This window comes from Acromyrmex echinatior, chromosome 3, assembly GCF_024713525.1.
Source record: "Acromyrmex echinatior isolate Ae372 chromosome 3, ASM2471352v2, whole genome shotgun sequence".
Lineage (NCBI taxonomy): Eukaryota > Metazoa > Arthropoda > Insecta > Hymenoptera > Formicidae > Acromyrmex > Acromyrmex echinatior.
In genome coordinates, this window is record NC_141854.1 from 17,688,513 (window position 1) to 17,708,619 (window position 20,107).

General features: G+C 30.5%; 1 protein-coding gene across 5 annotated transcripts in view; it reads right to left on the minus strand.

Annotated features, from left to right (window-relative positions):
• The window catches only part of Phlpp (PH domain leucine-rich repeat protein phosphatase), a 95,060-nt gene that overhangs the window by 58,342 nt on the left and 16,611 nt on the right, over window positions 1–20,107 (minus strand). For all 5 annotated transcript variants that reach the window (XM_011065242.2, XM_087403988.1, XM_087403989.1 and 2 more), the window contains 2 exons: window positions 11,766–11,919; window positions 4,816–4,950 (listed from right to left, as the gene is read on the minus strand). In XM_011065242.2, coding sequence (XP_011063544.2) covers window positions 4,816–4,950; window positions 11,766–11,919 — 289 coding nt within the window. The remainder of the gene's footprint in view (window positions 1–4,815; window positions 4,951–11,765; window positions 11,920–20,107) is intronic.

Consider the following 20,107-nt stretch of genomic DNA (forward strand, 5'->3'; position numbering starts at 1 on the left):
CTAAACCACAGATACAGAAGGAAGAGGATCGTTAAATCCATAACGCGAGGTCAACGGCACTGAGAGGAGTCAGAGAAATTGTCGAATATTCGTTTCCGAATCGTAGGATTTCAAGCAATTCCTAATTGAAGCCAACGGTAGCCGCAGCTTAAATCAGCAAATGCCGGCGAGGCTGGTCAGTTTCTGGAATAGCCGCCATTCTGCGTCCATGCTAGATTGTGGTTCCATTTGCAAGATACGTATCGAGCAGTGGGCAATTTCCTAACAGCGATGCACAGGGTGTATACAAAGTCCCAGCGCATTCTCGTGAAATCGGTGGCTGTTACGATAAATTAAACGTTATCGGATCGCGAAAAATATAAGAAAAATTTTAAAAACGTTTTATTATGTTATTTATGTTTTCTATTCCTTAGATTTTCGGATTGTCTGAAAAAGTAAATCTAGTTCAGGACTTCCCAAACTTGCATAGATCGTGACCTACTTTTAAAAATGGCAAACGTCTGCAACTTATTTAGCTTAAATAAATATGAAAAATATCGGATAAATTAATTATTTATTTATACTATGTACTTTATTTATATCACTATACTGCTCCAACTTTTTAATTTTTTATTGAATACAATTTTATATAAATTTATTTCTCAGATACCTACATATATAATATACGTGTCTACCTTTTCTTTTTCAGTTGATGATAACTTTGATAATGTCACCGATGCAATTTATTTTTAGACGTGAGAAGTTTAATAACACAAAAAAAAATTTTTGATCAAAATTGATGGAAATTAGACCATGGTATTCTTATGTATTTCGACTTTGGATTCGATGTCAAATGGATCAAATCGTTCCATCACATCACATTTTTTTTATTGATGGAAAATAGCTCGATTTTCTAGTATTTTTAGAGTCATGACTCTATTACATTTATAGTGTAAAAGATATTAAAAACCAGCCCATAAATGGTTCTAAAAATACAGGAAAATTGAATTATTTTTCATCGATAAAAATTGTGACGTAATGGAGCAACTCGTTTCAGAGCGTCAAAATACTATGGCACCATCTCCAGATCAAACAATTACACAGACATACAAAAAAATTATATATTTTTTAAATGCTTGTGTAATTGTAGTTTATTTCAAAATTTTGTTTTGACTTCTATCATTGCTGCATTGTTGCAAATTCAACTGTTACACATGTATAAAGTCATCAAAAGACGCAAGTACAACTATTCAAAGCAACGAAGTGTGATTTAATTTTCAATTTTTTTGTAAATTCCCAACTCATTAAATATCAACTATGATCCATCGATGAGCTGTGATTGATCATACTTTGGGAATCTCTGATCTTATAAATTATTACTGAAAAATTTTTATCTGACTTTATAAGACTCAAAAGTTTGAGTACATATATGCAGTTATTAGATGAGAAAATATATTGATATCAACTTATATTTACTCTTAATATATAGAGAAACGGTATGATGGGAAAACACTTTCGGATATGTGACCGGGTACGCAGATGTCGTCGAGATCAAGATTGTGTCATGAAAAAGACGATGTTCTACCTCTCGTCACGTTCGTCGGATACGAATCTCCGAGCGATGACCAAGAAGTAATGACCGGGAAGTCCGGTAGTAGAGAGATCGTCTTGGGGAAGTTGTTCGCTGTTGATTCAGCACTGGTCTGCAATGGCGAACACCTGTTACCACTATCTCGAGTTTAATCAAGGTCCTGGCTCCCATAGGAGCTGCTACAAGCGCGGCTCTCTAACTGACGTGATGCCGCGGGACGACCAGGTTTAGCGCGTCGTTGAGCGCTTGTGGGATACGCTCGTTAAAATCGACTATCGGAAGTACCGACCGCCAGCGACCGTCCGGCAATATTCAGGTCACCCTTGGAACACCATTTAACATACGCCAAGCGTTGTACAAGGGCTGCTACCGGGTGTTGCACTTCAAATATTGAAATATGGTTCATAAATGTCGATTATAAATGAGATAGAAATTAATGGTTCAGAAGAAAAAGTAACTTTGCTACTGTCGTGAGAGATTTTTTAATATGATTTATACATTTAAATTTAGTGAGGAAAAAAGAGTAAGATCAATTATATTAAAGAACTTACAATATTTTACAATACTTAGTTTCAGAACTGTTTCTTCTGCTGGATAGGATGAACTTCATTGCATCGTTTCCAAAATTAAAATATATTTCTCGCTACGTTGTTCTTTTGCAAAGGATATCAAAAGATACTCGAAACTTCGAAATTCCGTGAAAAACATGCAGTTACATTAGAATGTGAAATCACAAATTGTAATTACAAAGGAAGCTAATTTTAAAGTTTTATATTACAAATTTCATATTTAAATTTCTTTAAAGAATTTGATATCGCGAACAAAAAAAGAAGAAAAAAGATGATAATTTATGATGAAGTGAAAGAAGAAAATTTGAGATTTTTCTCTTCTTCAATTTCTTTCGTATTATATTGTTAATTAACTTTCTTCATATGTCTTATGTACAAACTTATACGCCACGAAAGCAATCACGATTGCTTTAATATCGACGAGCAGTAGTTTCTAGTTGAAGTTATAAGTCACATGGAAACAGTACAACTAAGTGGGACAATATTGCCAATATCAGTATAAATAAATGTAAAAAGTTCCAATAAATGCCAAATACAAACAAATAAAATAATCTTATTACTTGTATTAGAAGATTTTGAAAAAATGTATTTCAGACATAAGAAAATCAAAATTTAGAATAAAAATTTCGATTTTGCAATACGTAATAAAAATTTTAAAATAACAGGCATCACAAATGAAGCGATATACGTTGCTCATACGGCGCTGTCAATTTACCGTTAAATAATTTCCAACCATTTTCGACAGTATAAATGAATAACACAGAAATATCGATCATTTAATTTTTCAGTAGATTGAATAACGTATATTAATTCGAGCAAAATACATAAAAATCGCGAAGCCAAAATTATAAAAGTGCATTACCAGACGAAACGTCATTGTTGTTTTGAAGGTAATAGGAAATTGTTGATCATTTTGTCGTTGATTTCGTGTACCGCACACATTTATGGTTTAGAAAATGCCGAATGTGTCCGAATGTTTCGCAAGGAAAACGATTTAATTCCAGCCACGTTCGGCAAAATCGCATTCGTTGTCATTTGGCAGAAATATCTGCCAAATGCGAGTCTTCGTAGGAATAGATATGTGCAAATTATAAAATATGATGTAATCTAAAATTTCTAACAAGATACGATTTAATTTTTATCTTGTATCAAAGTGTACACAGGATATAGTTTAAACATCTTTCTCAGCCAATTAAACGAGTTAAATAGACTTGCCAGATAAACAAGAATAGAATATACTTGTATATTTATATAAATATATTATATGATTCAACGTTTATCTTATACAAAATCAAAAAGTGTACATAAGCTTTTTTGAGATATAACGATAACTCGATATTTAAATGCATATATTTTTCGATCAATTAAACGAGTTGAACAAATTTATTAAACAAACAAATATGGCGTATGTTTTATAAAAATATATGATTCAATTTTTATTTTATATAAAAGTGTACACAAGATATTTTGAGTAGTAATATTTTAAACGTATCTTTAGACAAATTTTAAACGTATCAAGTTCATTAAACGAGTTTATTAGGCAAACAAAAATAGAATGTTTTGTGTATAAATGTACAATTCAGTTTCTATCTTACACAAAAGTGTACAAGCTTTTTCGAGATGGTAACTCGATATTGAAATGCGTATTTCTCAGCCAATTAAATCGGGTTCGTTAAACGAGTTCGTTAAATGGGTTTATTAGACAGGAAAGAATAGAGCCCATTCTATTCATAAAAATTCTATCAATACTCCATTTATTTCAATTCGCTATATTACTTATCCATGTTGTAAATACAGTTCTTGTTCCGCAAGCAATGCCATTTTTCTTTCGCGCGATAGCAACGCGCGTATCTGAATGTTCGGCAACGTAATTGCACGTCAGGACGATAAATCCTTTCGGCCGAAGAAATTCTTGATCCACGGCACGCATCCTGTTCGGTGACAGGATCGTTCTAACAGAAGGATAAGGGATGGACGTAGATAAATCATGATGTTTTGGATGTCAGGAAAAGAAGCAAGAAGGGCGAGAGGAAGATATGGAGCTGATTTCGTAATATTTTCTTTCTTGATAGCTTTGTCTTTTCAAAAAAATTGCCGCTGAATTTGCAATCGTTTATATGAGCGTAATTTAACAATTTTATGAAATAACTCAATACATTAACACATGTTAATTTAAATCAATTTGTAGTTAAGTATCATCTTAAGCGACTTGCAAGAAAAATAATCTTTTCGATAATACATTTAAAAATTTTCCGACTTTAAGTTAATTTTTTTATTTTGTTCCTCAGTTCGTGTCTAAGATAACATAATTCATTTAAAGGAATGTAAGTCTGGATTTTCAAATCAATAACTAACAGCAATTTTAAAAATGTATCTTAGTTTCTAAGAGTAACTGAGAATAACTGCAGATAAATTTTTTAAGAGATGTTTTAAAAGAGATGAAATTTCAAGATTTTCTACGCTAATTTCACAAATTCATTCAGGATTTTTCGAATTACGAGTAAAAGAGACAGATATACTATCGGATGATTCCTAATGTTTCTGACAAACGTTTAAGGGTTGTTTCTTCATCACAGATATTTATTGTCGGCCAGGACGAGTCACACGCTTTTTTTGTCTTGAATTTTCTTATTTTGGGGATTGACGGGATTCATAAATACTCCATGAAACACTTACCCGGATAAAGGAAAAGCCTGGACCCGATGACAGCCAAAGGTCGTCGCTTCCACTGAGGAAAAACCAACCCCTTCAATACCAAAATATAGCCGCAACGACTATATCCCATTAGATCTGGCAATGGCGATGCGGGTCCTGGCAAAAAAAGAAAAAAAGATTAAACGATAAATAACTATGGCTTTAATCAACGTGCAAATGATTCAGGTCCACCCTTTAGAGGCGACACATGTGACACCTTCTGAAAACAAAGGATTAAAGTTTTGATGTGGTCACATAAATTTTCTAATATGCGAAAAAAAAGCAGATTTACTTAAAAAAATGATTACATTACTGAATTTAACATTTACGTTATAAATTTCATTATTAAAATTTATGATTTGTATCATAAATATTTATATTTCTTTTTAGTTTGAAGAAACTGTTGTTATATCAGTAAATAAATATTTCATTTTAAAAAACAAAATTTTTTTTCGTAAAAATGAAAATTATATAAAAATTATGAAATATTAAATGTATTATACAAGTTATTAAAAAAAAAATGATTCACAAATAGCATTTACATAGTAGATAGCTTTTTTTACACGATAGTGTAAAAAAAGTTTTAGTGAATATAGATCGAAAACTCAATTGTTTTTAAGATATTTATAAACAATTTTGTATGTTAGTATCATGATTTATTCACAACTGATTTATTCACTTCTATGTATCGTATGTGACGTGAAGATTTATACCTCGGTATTTACAAAATGCGTTATGAATATTCTGATTCAATTTCCATACACGCATTATAATGAAAAATTTCATTCGGAATCAGTAAAGTAACATCAACCACCAGTCATTACAATTAAATGGGCATTATGAGAGATTACTTTATTGAACCTATAAATCTCCCAAATACTATTAATGCTACTTATCTCAATTTCTCTTTTCAAGTCATATGCAACACGTAGAAGAGACAATAAGTTAATTATCATACTAACAGATAAAATTATTTGTATCTGAAAAATGATGTTGAGCTTTCGACTCACTAAGGCTAGGTGTACACCATATAAATAATGTACCATATAAATAAATGGTTTTTTTTAACACCTTGTATAGATAACATTAAAAGAAATAAAATAAATAAATTTAAACATGTTAAATTACGTCAATATAATTACATAATACTTAAATAAAATTGTAAAACATAAATTTCTTGTTATGAAATATTTATATTTCTCTCTTTTCATTATTTCTGAAAGTTTGTCGATTCTATTCAAAACTGCTCTATATACTGCGGTATATGGAATTTTTCATTGCATATGCGGCGGCAAACGGTGCGCAGTGAAATTGAGTTACGTTCACAAACAGAAACGCAAATTTCCAGAGAGTTTTACAGACCATATGCGAGATGCGAATCAAAATATTATTTTTTCAACTCATTGCAATATAGACTTTTAAACGTTTTGGAGATGTAAAACCATCACGCAGCTAACTTGTAAAAAGTATCCGGTGTTGAATCACGCTCATAGTTTTCACACATTTTTTAACGGCAATTTTTCGACGCGTTTGATCATACAAATAGTATTTTGGTATTAACGTATTTGAAAACAATGTTTTTACATAAATTCTCACGAGAGTAAAATTAATTTCAGATTTATGTATATACCTACATTCATTGAATATGTAAAAGATGCAAATATTATAAAATTAATGTATCTAATTTTCCTAAAGATTATATGGTATATATTATAATTTATTTTAAAAGTACGCTTTTCAAAACTCTTCGATAACGCTTTAAAGTTTTTATAAAAACACATTTAGAAATTGACCGATGCATGGCAACCGGACAAATACAAATGTGCAAGAAGTAAAATCTTCATTATCAGAAAAAAAGCAATTATTACCATGGCAGCGTCTGATATTTCCTTGTGGACGTGTAAATATCAGACTACGTCGCCCACGGCGAGAAATGCTCGCGAGCTTTGCTTTACCATCTCCGCGATAAAATCCAATAAATCGTGCGCGGTTATTAAAGCCAGCGTGCGTGAGCTTTATTGCGACTGGAAAATGCTATGGTACGAACAATATTCAACAATTTCAACAAAGGGAAAGCGATTTATTATGTGATCATGGATTCTGTTATTTTATTACATAAAAAAGGGCGTGACTGATCCTCTGAAGTTAGAAATGATCAACCATACTCCGATTGTGAGTAAAAAAAAATTAAAGCGATATTGGATCTTGGTAGTTACATCTTGGATGAAAAATTTTTAATAAAATTAAAATTGAAATCTGATTATGTATGTATGCATTATGTATTATTACGTATTATTTGAAAAGGCACTTTTTTTCACCTACCTCACAAAGAAAGCATATATATATATAATTTAAAAGATATATATTAAATCATTTTCCAAAACATATTCTAATATTATTCTAATATTATATTTTATATATATATATATATATATATATATATATAAAATACATTTAATATATTGTATAATATAAATTAATATATTATTAATACAATAAAATACATTAATTATATAATACAATACAATTAATTTATATATTCTATTTTAATATTTTAATATATTTAATATTCTTTTATGTTTAGAGATATAATCATAATCATCTCGGATCGCGAGGAATCAATCCCAAGCTTAGCTGCAAAGAATCAAAGTCTATTTTCTCGCTAAAATGGATTATATTTGCTATTTAACGCTCAATACCTGAGTTCTGTTTTCGCGGACGAAAGTTGCTTTGGGAAATTACAGGCAAGAGCATGGGAACACGATAATCGGCGTTTAACGTTTCGGCTTAGCTAGGCAGACGGTCGCCTGTCAGGGTGACGACGGTGGCGCGAGCGCGCGTTTCCGGTACTTCCGGCCAGGAAACTCTCAGTCGTTAGTGGTTATTATGGTTAAATATGCTGGCGCCGGCGGCGTCGGTACAGCGGTATGCCGCCTGTTAGATAAATTTGCTGTTTTAACGCTCAACCCTGCCTGCATCAACATGCGCGACCTCACCGTAATCCCGCTCCAATTCTGCGCCACGAAACATCAAACGGCACGTAAACGTGCGATACCGTCGGATTTACAGTCACGGCATAAAATGGAAGAATTTATGTGCTAAGAAAGAAATTTATAAGCCAGAAGGTTATATTAAGCTAGATAGACAAGTATGAGAGATGTAATACGCTCGGCTGATGTTGGATACCTTTACGTTTCTGAATTATTAACAGTAAATATCGTTTTCGATCATCAATCTTTTTGCATTTAGATGTACATGCCCATTTTTCCAAGTTTCTACATTTAAATTTTTCGTGTCTCTCAATTTATAAAGCACAACTGCGAGTATATGAAAAATAAATGTCAGCGAAATCTCGGATATTCGAGTGTATGATTTGCAGCTATGGGAAATAAAAGAAAAAATTCTATGAAAAATTCTGGGAATATCTATGCTTCGTAAAATCGGATAAACAAAAACAGCGTATGAATATATAGATAAATAATATGATTTATTATATCTACATGGTTATACGGTATGAGATTTTTTTAAAGGTATTATCAATTCTGTTATTATATATAATATAAGCAGCAATTTTGGCCGACGATATCGCTTTCATTTAGTCGAATTCATTAATATTTCAACGCATTTTTTTTTCTCAAAAATTTTCCGTATGTATTAGACACTCTGACAAAGTTTTAATAGAAGTTCCATAAATTATTTACGTATAATAAAAAAAAAAAAAAAAGATTTTGTGACAACAAAAATTTATTTAGAGTCAAAAGTTAAATTTTTTATATTGTAATTAAAAAGAAAAGAATAAAAATTTCGGAAACGTTTAAACTCTAAATTTTTCCCTGAGTACATCTATGATGTTCGGATATATAAATTTTGATTTTGAAAATACTTTAATCGTTAAAAATTTGAATTGATGGGCTTTGAAATCTCGTGTGCTTGCAGCTTTAAATACGGGTCTTGTTCTCTGTATCCTTTGTATCTTTGCGAATTCGGTTTTATTTGATGAATTTTGCATATCTGAATCAAATAAATAACAAGCATATGTAAAATAAAAATACGGAAAAACACACACTGACACGTCGTTTGGACACCCGAACGTGAAGCGCGGAAAGTGTTTACGATTGCCAGTTTTCCCGGTGTATCAGTCCAACGAAAAACAGCGTACGGACGTCTCTCAGGCCGGAATATCAATCACCGGTGGTGTCCAATATCGTTGGGTCCAGCGGCGAAATGTGAACACTACCGTTTACCGGTATTCACAAAAACTATCTCGAGTTTACACGACAGTAAACAGAAGCCGTAGAAGTGCGAGGAGTAATTTTCGAGAGTTCGTTCGTGAAAAGCAGCTAAGAAGACGGACAAGTAGCTCTTAACGGAGTAGCATGAAAGTTGTTCCGACCTCTCTTGGATTATATTTCTAAGGTGAACACGCATACCGTAACGCTGTAAGAGCAAATCGCAGAATTGCCTTATACATTTCGCCATTAAAACCGTAATTACGAACGTTAAAAGCAATCGTCCGTTGGGGAGTTTTGCGAAAGCACCGGTAAAAAAAAAAAAGACGAAAGAAGATAAAAATAATCGCGAAAAGGCGAGGAAATAAATACCTTCACAGTCTTGCGATGATGATGACGACGACGACGATGCACGCGACTTGCCCGCGCGCAACACACTTTAACTTAATTAACTCGGCTAAATTGCGCCACGTAAGTTACGTAATGCGCTTCGAGTTTATATCGCCGGCGACCGAGCGACGCACAGAAGCGCCCTGAAATTGCTCATTAATAGCAGCAATAACGTTATAATTAGCAGAGCACGCGCGCGAACTCGCCCATCGTTTCGTGTGTCTGTATAGCAAGATCGCTCGCGAAAGTACCTACTTACAGCTCTCGTGTCGACACAATGGCCAACTGTCGTACACGGGATGCTTTGCTTAAGTGGAACGAACGTTTCCTAGTTCGTCCAATGTCGAACTTCAAAGTTCGCGCTAGGTCATGGGTGACCCGCAAACAAAAAAAAAAAAGGAAAAGAAAAAGTAGAATATGATTGAAAGTTTTGCTTTCGTAATAACTGTAATACGATGCTGTAAGGAGAGCGCGATTATCATATAGCAAGAGTTAGCAGAGCGTGGCTATCCATTCGAGCTCATTTCTCCTTCTTTTCCTTGGAAGGAAATCAAAGAGACGTATTATATTCTTTATTTTTATCCAGAGAAGCAACTCTTTATATTATATTTTTTTATAACACTTACAGTATAAAACGTGTTTGAATTTGATAATATTCATATGGTACGTCAAAATCAAGAGATCTTAAAGACATTTTAATACTGATTTTGGACATACGTGCTGTCTAGATATTTTAAAAAATTTAGACTAAAAAATTATCCTAATTTAGCCAAAGTTTAGCCAAAGTTCATTTCATGGAATCTATACGAAAATATTCTAAAATTATCCAGAACACGAGTCATCAGATACGCTCGATTCTTCATCTTGCTAAACTACTCGCGTCTGCATAATCAATAGGCACACCACTTATAATTAGCCAAACCGTGCGTCTCGTTAATTAATCATCATGACTTGGCGAATGAAGGTTAAGACGACGGGAATTAGATGGGTGCGATTCTCGCAAAAGTTGTTCGCGAGTGCTGGGTGACGAGGAGACGGGTGAGATGACGAAGTGCTCAACTAACGCAATTAGCTTACAGAAGATGGTGCACGTCGAGAATGTAGTCGAGATGTAACGAAATCCGACGTGCTTTGTAATTATCGGGATTGGAATTTACGTGAAATAATAAAAGTGCGTTAAGTGTGTATATACACATGGATGCATTATATATCTATACAAACGTAGAGTAAACCAAAATGAATCGGATCACAGGGAGAATCGGGTCAATATAAGTTCTTTGAAACATTTGTTAGTTTTCGTGTTTCAAATAAACTGTTTTATTATGTTAGTTACTTCCGCGCACCGGAAACAACAGACAACAATTCTGTATGTCTTTAATGTAGACATAATAAAAATAGATTGCGCATTCCTATAAAGTTGTCGCTATCAGTTTAAAAAGAGGTAGCTTAAATCATATTACTCTCACTCAAAAGTATCCAAGACTTCAGTCAGGGAGAGAGCAAAAGTTTATCTTCACACAAAACTTGTTAAAATACTTACATTAAAGTCAGTATTTGAAAATCTTCAACAAGCTTTCTTAACGTGTAAATCACAAATTGAGCATTGACAGGTTAATTTTTCATTGTCATAAAAATGATTTTTATAATTTAAGTATTTCTCTTTGTCAAAATTTGAAAGGAAGTGCAAGCATCCGTCTCCATTGCTCTCATATTTCTCTCTCTCTCGCTTTCTCTCTCTCTAAAATTTCGAGATGAAGAGAGATTTCAATATGTTCAATTCTTTTTAACGAAACATATATGCTGAGATTAGGGAATGCACAGTTTATATTTATTATGTTTAACTATTTTGTCTAGCTTTTTCTCGAAGCTTACATATATTGATTATTTATCTACTTTAACGCATTTTGTGTTTCTCAAGAATATCTTTACATTATAACAAAGTGTTTTTATAATTAATTGAGCTATTATAATTAGTATAGCTATTCATTAATATAAGTTAATAAACAAATGAAAAGTTAATTGCTTACCACTTATTTTTTTACAATTAGACGCAATATAGTTTATAAACAAATTCAAAATTATCTCTTATCTCTCTATCTAATCAAGTTGAATAATATATAAAGACGATGGAATAAATAGTAAAATAATGAATATCAGTGTTTCAATAACATTTTATAAATTTGAAAAATTGTTTGAAATAAATTATTTAAAATTAAAAAAAAAAAATATATATATATATACATATATAAATACGCAAGAGATTTCTATAATGATCCGCAAAATAAAAAATATATTATTATAATTTATACTAACCTACGTGAAAGCCGATGAGATGTCTGAGTTCTGGATCAACTCCTAGACGAGCGCGTCGGGATATATCCTGATAACCAAGTCTTTGAAGAAATTGATCCTGAATCTCCAGCGGCTTCTCTTGAGACGCCAACCTTCTGCCTGGTTCACCGCCATACTAGAATATAAATTCATGGAATGTTTAGTTTAACAACGAACAAGAAGCAACATAGTAAACATCATCGCATTTAAGAAAAAATGAAATTCGTGCGGACAGAACAAATATTAAAAGTATATAACAAGAAAAGAAACATACGAGTAAGTATAAATGAGTCTCAGGTAAAATTTGTAAAAAGAAATTAAACTGTGATAAATATTATAATAAATATTATAAATTTTATTGATTTATATTAACTTTTGTCTCATAACGATGATATCGAAAAAACTTTTAATAAAATTGAAATAGAATTCTAATAAGGATATCTAATTTTGTTAGTATTGCAAGTAATGTATTTTATTCATTGATATTTCATAAAAAATCTTTCAATAAATTTTTAAAATTAAAGTTATTCTCTTAAAGAAAAATAAGATTCATAATTTCTGCTAATTAAGAAAATATTTTAACGCAGTTATAGATTTCATTATTTTCTTATTTCTTTCTAAGTTTTTTCTGTAAAATATTGTAATGTCCTTAAAAATCATAGTAAAAATTTAATCGCGAAATTAATTTCCAAGCTCAATGAGAATCGAAAGGCGTTAAAATAAAATGTAAAGAGTAATAGCAGATAATAGAAGCGTATTCTGTATGTAATTAATTCGCAACGAATCTTTTGTTAATTACAGGTCCAACTACCAGATAATTATTACTGCTAATTAAAGAATTAAGAATAAAGTAAAACGTACGAAAGTTAAGATTTTAGTTTTAATTTAGACACACATATTGTATTATATATTATAGAAAAAAAAGTGTACCATATTTAATCCTTAAATAACGTAAAACAGCGTGCAAAGTTAAAGTAATTTAAATTTAATCAAATTATTGTTGTAAACACACGCTTTTAAGTTAAAATTATTTTCAGAATAGTTACTCGTTGTAGATTTTAAATATTGCTTTTAATAATTTATTTAATTTCTATTTAGTCGTAAGTTAAGCATACCTATATTAATTAAAAATGTTGAAAAAATTTTAGATTTAGATTAAAAAACAATTATTTTTTATAACTTCTTAAGGAGGTTCACCCTTTAGTCAAAACCCAACTTCAAGTCTTAATTTTTTTATATTAGATATTTTTTTTAAATTTAGATAAATACTGTACACAAGTAATTTCACAATTTGAGCAATATTGACTATATATAGTTTTCTTGTAATGTGACTGTTTGCTCCAAGAGGGAAGTCCCTTAAGGATTGTAACACAAGAATCGAAATTGCTTGGAAATAATAACACATAAATCAAAGATATATTTTGCATAGTTAGATAGCATAGTTTTGCAATTTTAAACGATTTAGGGATGAATATGACTGTTTGTTCCAAGAGGGAAGGGCCTTAAAGGATGCAAAAATTGAAATTATGTAAATATGATAGCGCATAAACAGCGCATAATCCTGTATATTTGATTTTCTAAATCGGTTATTATTAACACATGAGGAGGGAGGGGGGGGGGGGCACTGACTAGCCTACCCACAAAAAATTTTTTTTTAGCTAAACGAAACGAGCGTAAAAATTTTTTTTATGGGTTTTAAAAGCGCATAAATAGCATAACATTATTATATAATTTATTCATTAAGATTTGGTTAATGGGGGGGGGGGGGGCAGCTAGGCAGACGTTTTGCGAATAATTGATTTAAAGCTTTTTTTTAAAGCTTACAATGTAACAGATTTTCTATGAAATTAGTTCTCGCCTATTAATTTTCACAAGTTTATAGATATTTTATGTGTACGAGAAGTTTTAATTTTTTAGCGACTGAAAATTGTAGATTAACTTTTTACCTTCTTCGAAATTAAAAATAGTATATCACTCACAACACACAAAATATGTAATAAAATATATAGACACATGAACAAAATTTTTGATTTTTTTATTATAAATAAAATTTATAATATAATTTATAAATAAAAGCTTATAAATAAAATTTTCTCTTTTCTGCTCTATATAAATAAAATGTACTAATATATTAATACAGATTATTTAAGAAATAAATTGTTATAAGATAATTCATATCAAACGAAGGGACTTTTGCTAGTAAGAATAAGAAATGAAATAATATAAACAGAAAATGTAAATCGCCGAAAAGTAAACGAACATGATGATGAGTAAATTCAAATATATCGCGCAATACGATATAATAAAATATTGACAGTTTTCTTTGTTAAAAAGATAATTTCATATATTTGTGTGTGTTAAAAGTCTAATTCTAAAATCGTACATTTAATTGTTAAAATATTAAAATTTCCAAAATGTTTTCGTAAACACGCTTCTATCTCGACCATTCACTTGCATCGTCTTGAATTCGTTATCGTTTCGTCAATGCCGTAAAATACTCATGCGGAAAGTCTTCATTCTATTTTGAACGTCGGTACGTTTTGAGAATTTCCGGCAGTTTCCAAGTTTCAGATCGGCCGTCGAGAACGACGGATTCTTTCTGGAAAACTCGTCTGCCGGATCGTCGAGCAGGGCTTTCAACGTCACGTCAATCGTGAACTTTCTCAGAAAAAGTCTCGTACTTTTGGTCAAACACCCCTTTTAGGTAGCAATCGGCTAAACTTCGGCAACTGCGATCTTCGTGCAGGAGTTGCCGCTTCGCTAAATCGTTTTGCTGTCACGACTTACTCACTGCAAATTCTGTCCCTCTTTCAGTACCTAATATTTCAGTTACTCGTAGTAGAACATGACATTCTCTAAAAAATTATGCATCTAATAATATATTATAGAATCACGTTTTTGCCTACAATTCACATGAGTCCTTAATATTAATATTTAACATTTATTTCAGTTTTAAAATTAACACAGGTTTGTATGTAACGTTGTCAATCGAGGAATATAATAATAAAGAAATATGCATATTAAAATTATAAAGCAAATAATGTAGCTTATTCCGATTTATTTTATGAGAATCCCCACATAAAATTTCCTTAATTAATTAAGGATTATATTACATTTGCTCTTTTCATTAAAACAAAAACTGTTTAATTAGTCATTCTCTATAATTAATTAAAATGAATTTAATGAATTATATTACAATGTTGTTGTTATACTATATTATTCCTCTAATTTATATATTAATAATTTTTATTAAAATGTTTAAAAATTTGTACATTTAGAAACTTGAAATTTTAAAAAGTAAATATTGTTTTAAAAGATAAAATATTACATTCTCGTAATATCTAACTTTTTAACTAATATATCCAATGTGCTTAATCCTTTCGAATTACTTTTCTTCTATGAGATATTAATCTTACGGAACGTTAATCTTATAATCTTCTATTGAACGGTAATTATTATTTAATACAATACTATATCAGCTTTATCCAATTGGCGATCTATTTGCATGAACTCAATTTGCATGATTTTGTACCCGTCGGAATTTCCGAGAAATTGTATTCGTAATAAAACGGAGACTGTCATTCAAAATGCATTAAAGCCATCTATTTGAACGCGCCGTGTAGTCTTTCGATAATTCCGTAATCTGGGAAACGGTTTTAATTTCGTGAGATAAAACGGCACGTAGCACTTCGCGAGCAAAGGGAGACATTAGTCGTGACATATGCGCCATAAAAAATTGTAATTCCGGAAAGTGGCCTGTAAATAATAACCCGGTTAGCCGCAGGGGTAAAGAGATTAATCATGCTGCGTAATAAATAGCAGGCGAATGCGGCCGCTTGTATATATCATCGCCGGCGGGTCGGATTTTCTAATTTTTGGAATTATTCCGAATAATTTCGGCAATTTTGAGCTTATATGGACTCGTTAATTTCATTATTTTATAAATTATTTTAAATATCGTTTTTCAGTTACAAATAAATAATTTTTCATAAATTTTCTTGATATGTTATGTTTTTATACTCATGAAAATAATACGCAATATAATTATAGCGTATCATCGATATAATGTATATGTGTATATTAGGATTGTCGCTATCGAATAGAAACATTCACTATGAATATATTCATATTTACATTTATCCTGAATGCATAAGCATTGCTTGGAGTACATTAAATGAGATTTTTTCATTTTGATTGAAAATTCGATATATTCGATATAATATTGGATAATGCCTTTATTCAGGGTAAATATTAATAGTTTTTACATTAATGAATATATTCATAGTCGATATTTCCATTCAATATCGACAATATCGACCTAAGGTATATATAGTACTAATAATACTGACATACACCTATATAATAATGTTCCATTAATTTTTACATCGATCGATTTTTATTCTGTGATTGTTACTAGATGTATGCAAAAGATGTATTTGTAAAATAAAACTAAAAATAAACTTTTAACAAAATCAAAACAAAATTACTACGATTTTCAGTATATTCGTTGTTTTATCCAAAGAAAAATATTTTAATTTCTTTTTAAAAAAACTAAATTTTTTTTTAACTTTATTTAAAACTTTGATGGAAAAATGAACATTTGTTCTTATATATTAAATTAAAGGCAAATGTTTTATATACGTAAAGTATGTATAAAAATACTGTTAAATAAATAATATTGTATATTTATTTAGCAGCATATTTTTATAGTTTATCAGTTGCAATTGTTATTTCTTATTGTTATAATACTTCAGTTTAAAAAATAATTACAAATTTAATTTTTTTTAACATATTTACAATACTACTCTAAACAATTAAAATTTATGGAAAGATTTCTTGCGAAACAGAAATTAGTTGTTTTTAAATAATATTTATTTGTTTGTTTATTTACAAAACAACTAATCGTACAATGTTATATAAATTATCTTAAATATTTCAAAAGAATACTTACTAAGAAGAAAAAACATACTTACAATACAAAAAACAGAAACTTTTGTCATTATTTTTTAAGTTAAAATATTATAAGAATAAAAGACAATAACAGTAAATAAACTAAATGTCTAACTCTTAATTTGCTACGCAATACATGAAAAACGGCTAGAAGAATACAAACAAAACAACAATTATCTTGGATGGTTAATGTTAATTTATTTAACAACATATATAATTATTAAGTAAAACATAAATACGCATTTCGACTTACAGAATCTTCCTCAGCATTTAATTAAAAAATAAAACAAATACAATTCTATCGGGTATCTATAACCGTTAGACTATAAAAAAAAGTATTGTTAAATAAATATATGTGATAATATTACTTATATAACTGTTTCATATGTACATAATTTCAGTATTCATTTTTGTATAGAAAGAGTAAATATAATACATTTTCAATTTCAAACATTTTTTCAGATGATACACCTTTAATATTCATATTACAATTATATATTATTATTGATGTATAGATTCGATATAAAAGTTTTCAACGGTTTGTAAAACTAAAACTAAATATATACATGGATTATACGGGTGCAAAATTGCCAAAATTATTTTATTCAATTCCTGGAATTAAGTTCATTCACGGTCTGGGATTGAGTCTGCAATACACTTGCAAACATCATTGCATACGTACCTAATAGGACTTGAAAGCGAGTGTCTGCGTGGAAGTTGATTTTCACGTTAAGTCACACGGATGTTTTTTCGACTACTCTTTTGTAATTTAACGTAGAACTGCGCTCGGAGTCATTTAAAACGAAAGCTGTTCGAAAAGCAAAGGGAATCGTTTGGGAACATCCCGCAGATAGCGGGAAAAGATAAAACGCTACGACATCTTTTTACTCGGCATGAAAGGACTCTTCATTAATGAAGAGAGCGTAATTAAAGACTCGAATATTTTCGCATCGCGCAGATAATCATATTTCTGTGCATTGCATTTCACTCAACCGATCCAGGCATTAATTTTCGACTTTCTCACGGATTTATAAATTAATTGCTACCACCGAGTCAGTAGTAGTTTGGTCTATCTGAAGTCTGGATCTTGCACCAAGAAATAAGCTCTTTGCTTCCTTTGAGTTTCATGATTTATCTGTTCTCACATTACATTGCTTTCGCATTGCGTTAAAATATTGACAATATCATGCAAAATATTAGGTGTTGGAATTAATTCGTAGCGTTTTACAAGTGATGGGAAGTACTTTCATTAATGTATTTTTTAATGCTCATGTGAAATAAATAACATTCTTTCATTAAAAAACACTACGAATTAATTCCAACACCTAATATTAAAGATATTCAAGATGCTATTTATTTTAAATAATAATTTAAAATTTTGCGATTTCATCAACGTAAGGTATTATACAATGTGTTTCGTTTAAACGCATAATAAAAGAAAAATTCGTAATATATAAAGTATTAGTTCTATTGATAGAAGTGTGAATGCCAGCATAAAGAATTTTACTCAAAATTTATTTCTGAATTTTTATGTCTGGAAGAATACGCGTATAGGTAGTAAATTTTGATAAAAATTCAGAGTTTATAAATTCAGAGATGATAATTCCTTTTATTAAACGTCCAAGATCCGATTGCACCAACGTTATTTTAACTTTAAGCTAGGCTTAAAACTCTCTCTCTTTCTCTCTCTGTTTTCTCCCTCTCGATTTTAAAAAGAGAGAAAGAGTTTTAAGTCTCGTTTAAAATCAAAGTATGTAATGTTGGTACGATCGAGCCTAAGTGGAATAAATCAAAATGATTACTCTACATATTGAAGCAATATATTGACAAGCTAATTATAAATAATTTAATTAAAATATATACTGCACAACGCACTTTTCCAAATACATGCTTTACGTATAAACAACAAATATTGTCAAAACAATCAATTTCAAAAATATAACTATTTTCATTCGTATATTATTGTTGCAACGCTATAACATTATTTTTTAACAAATTTATTTACATCAATTATTAATTTGTATATCATGTATCTAGAGTAATCACAGATAGAAAGAGAGAGACAGAAAGGGCGATTTTAAATATATTTTCTATTACATTATGCTGTATATGGTAAAATATATTAATGTAATAGAGTAGGGAAAGAACAAAAAATTAAATCGAAAATAATTCTGTGATTAAAGTAAAAACTATTGTATTACAAGAAAAGTATAATAATTCGACATGAAATTAATTATTTGTCTCCCGTGTTGAAGAGAAAAGTTGATAAAGTAAATTGAGGTAAAGTGAATTAATTGTTGAATTTTCAATTTATTTTCCAATTTATAATACTAATTATTTTGTATATTATAGTATTTACACTAATGGCTGGCACTAATGACTTTGTTGTGTTTATTTGGAATTTAATATTTTTATTCGCGTTCTAATCATGTCATATATCCGGCGTTTAATTACAGCAATAAAGGATTGCTATAACAAGTTACGAAGCATCCTCGTGGAACGTAACATCTTTGTGGTTATGTCTATTTAGTAAAATATATAGTTTCGCGTAAATCACTGTCATTGAGAAATTAAGTTTGTTATTCCAATCGCAAATCAATTTTAATCCTTTTATTCAACGTTCAATTGTAATTTACTTAGATAATATATCAATTCTGATTGCTTAAATAGACAGTCGTTTATTTCCATTATTTTATTTCTTTTGCTTTTATACATTTTCTTATAGTTTTAACTTACTGAACGCATCCTTTTCACAGGAAGTAATATACTGTATGGCAAAATGTATGCGAATACAGGCTGCATATTTCACATGACATTATTATAAACGTGCCGTTTACGCGAAGTGCCTGTGAAAAATTTCATCAATCCGTCTAACGGCGGTGGCTGCGAGTCGGACACTTCCTCACGTCGTAAAATTCTCATTTGTTACGATTTAGGGGCTTGTAAGTAACGTCCGGAACGAGGGTTGGAGAGGACAAGGGAGACAGCCACCCTCTCGCGACCAGTCGGGTATGAATTTTCGCGTGAACTTGCAGCCAGCAGCACTCGCGTAAATTAAAGTTAAATTGGAATCGGCTAGCTCAGCCCCGAAATTCATTTTGATTCCCTGCTGGCCACCCTCGACCAGGCTTTCATTTCTCTCGGCACCGACACGGTCATTTTGCACGGGGACAGTTACTCAGAGTTTCAGGTGATGGCAAAGTACATTGTTTGTTTAAATCTTTGAATTTTTTTGATAATAAAATCTTCCTAAAAGAATTCCTTCTAAAGAATTTCATTAACTTGTTGAGACATTAACTTGTTGAGATCTTTATTTTCACATTAATAACGCGTTTATACGTTTTGAATAATTATATTATATAGTAAATGATGAG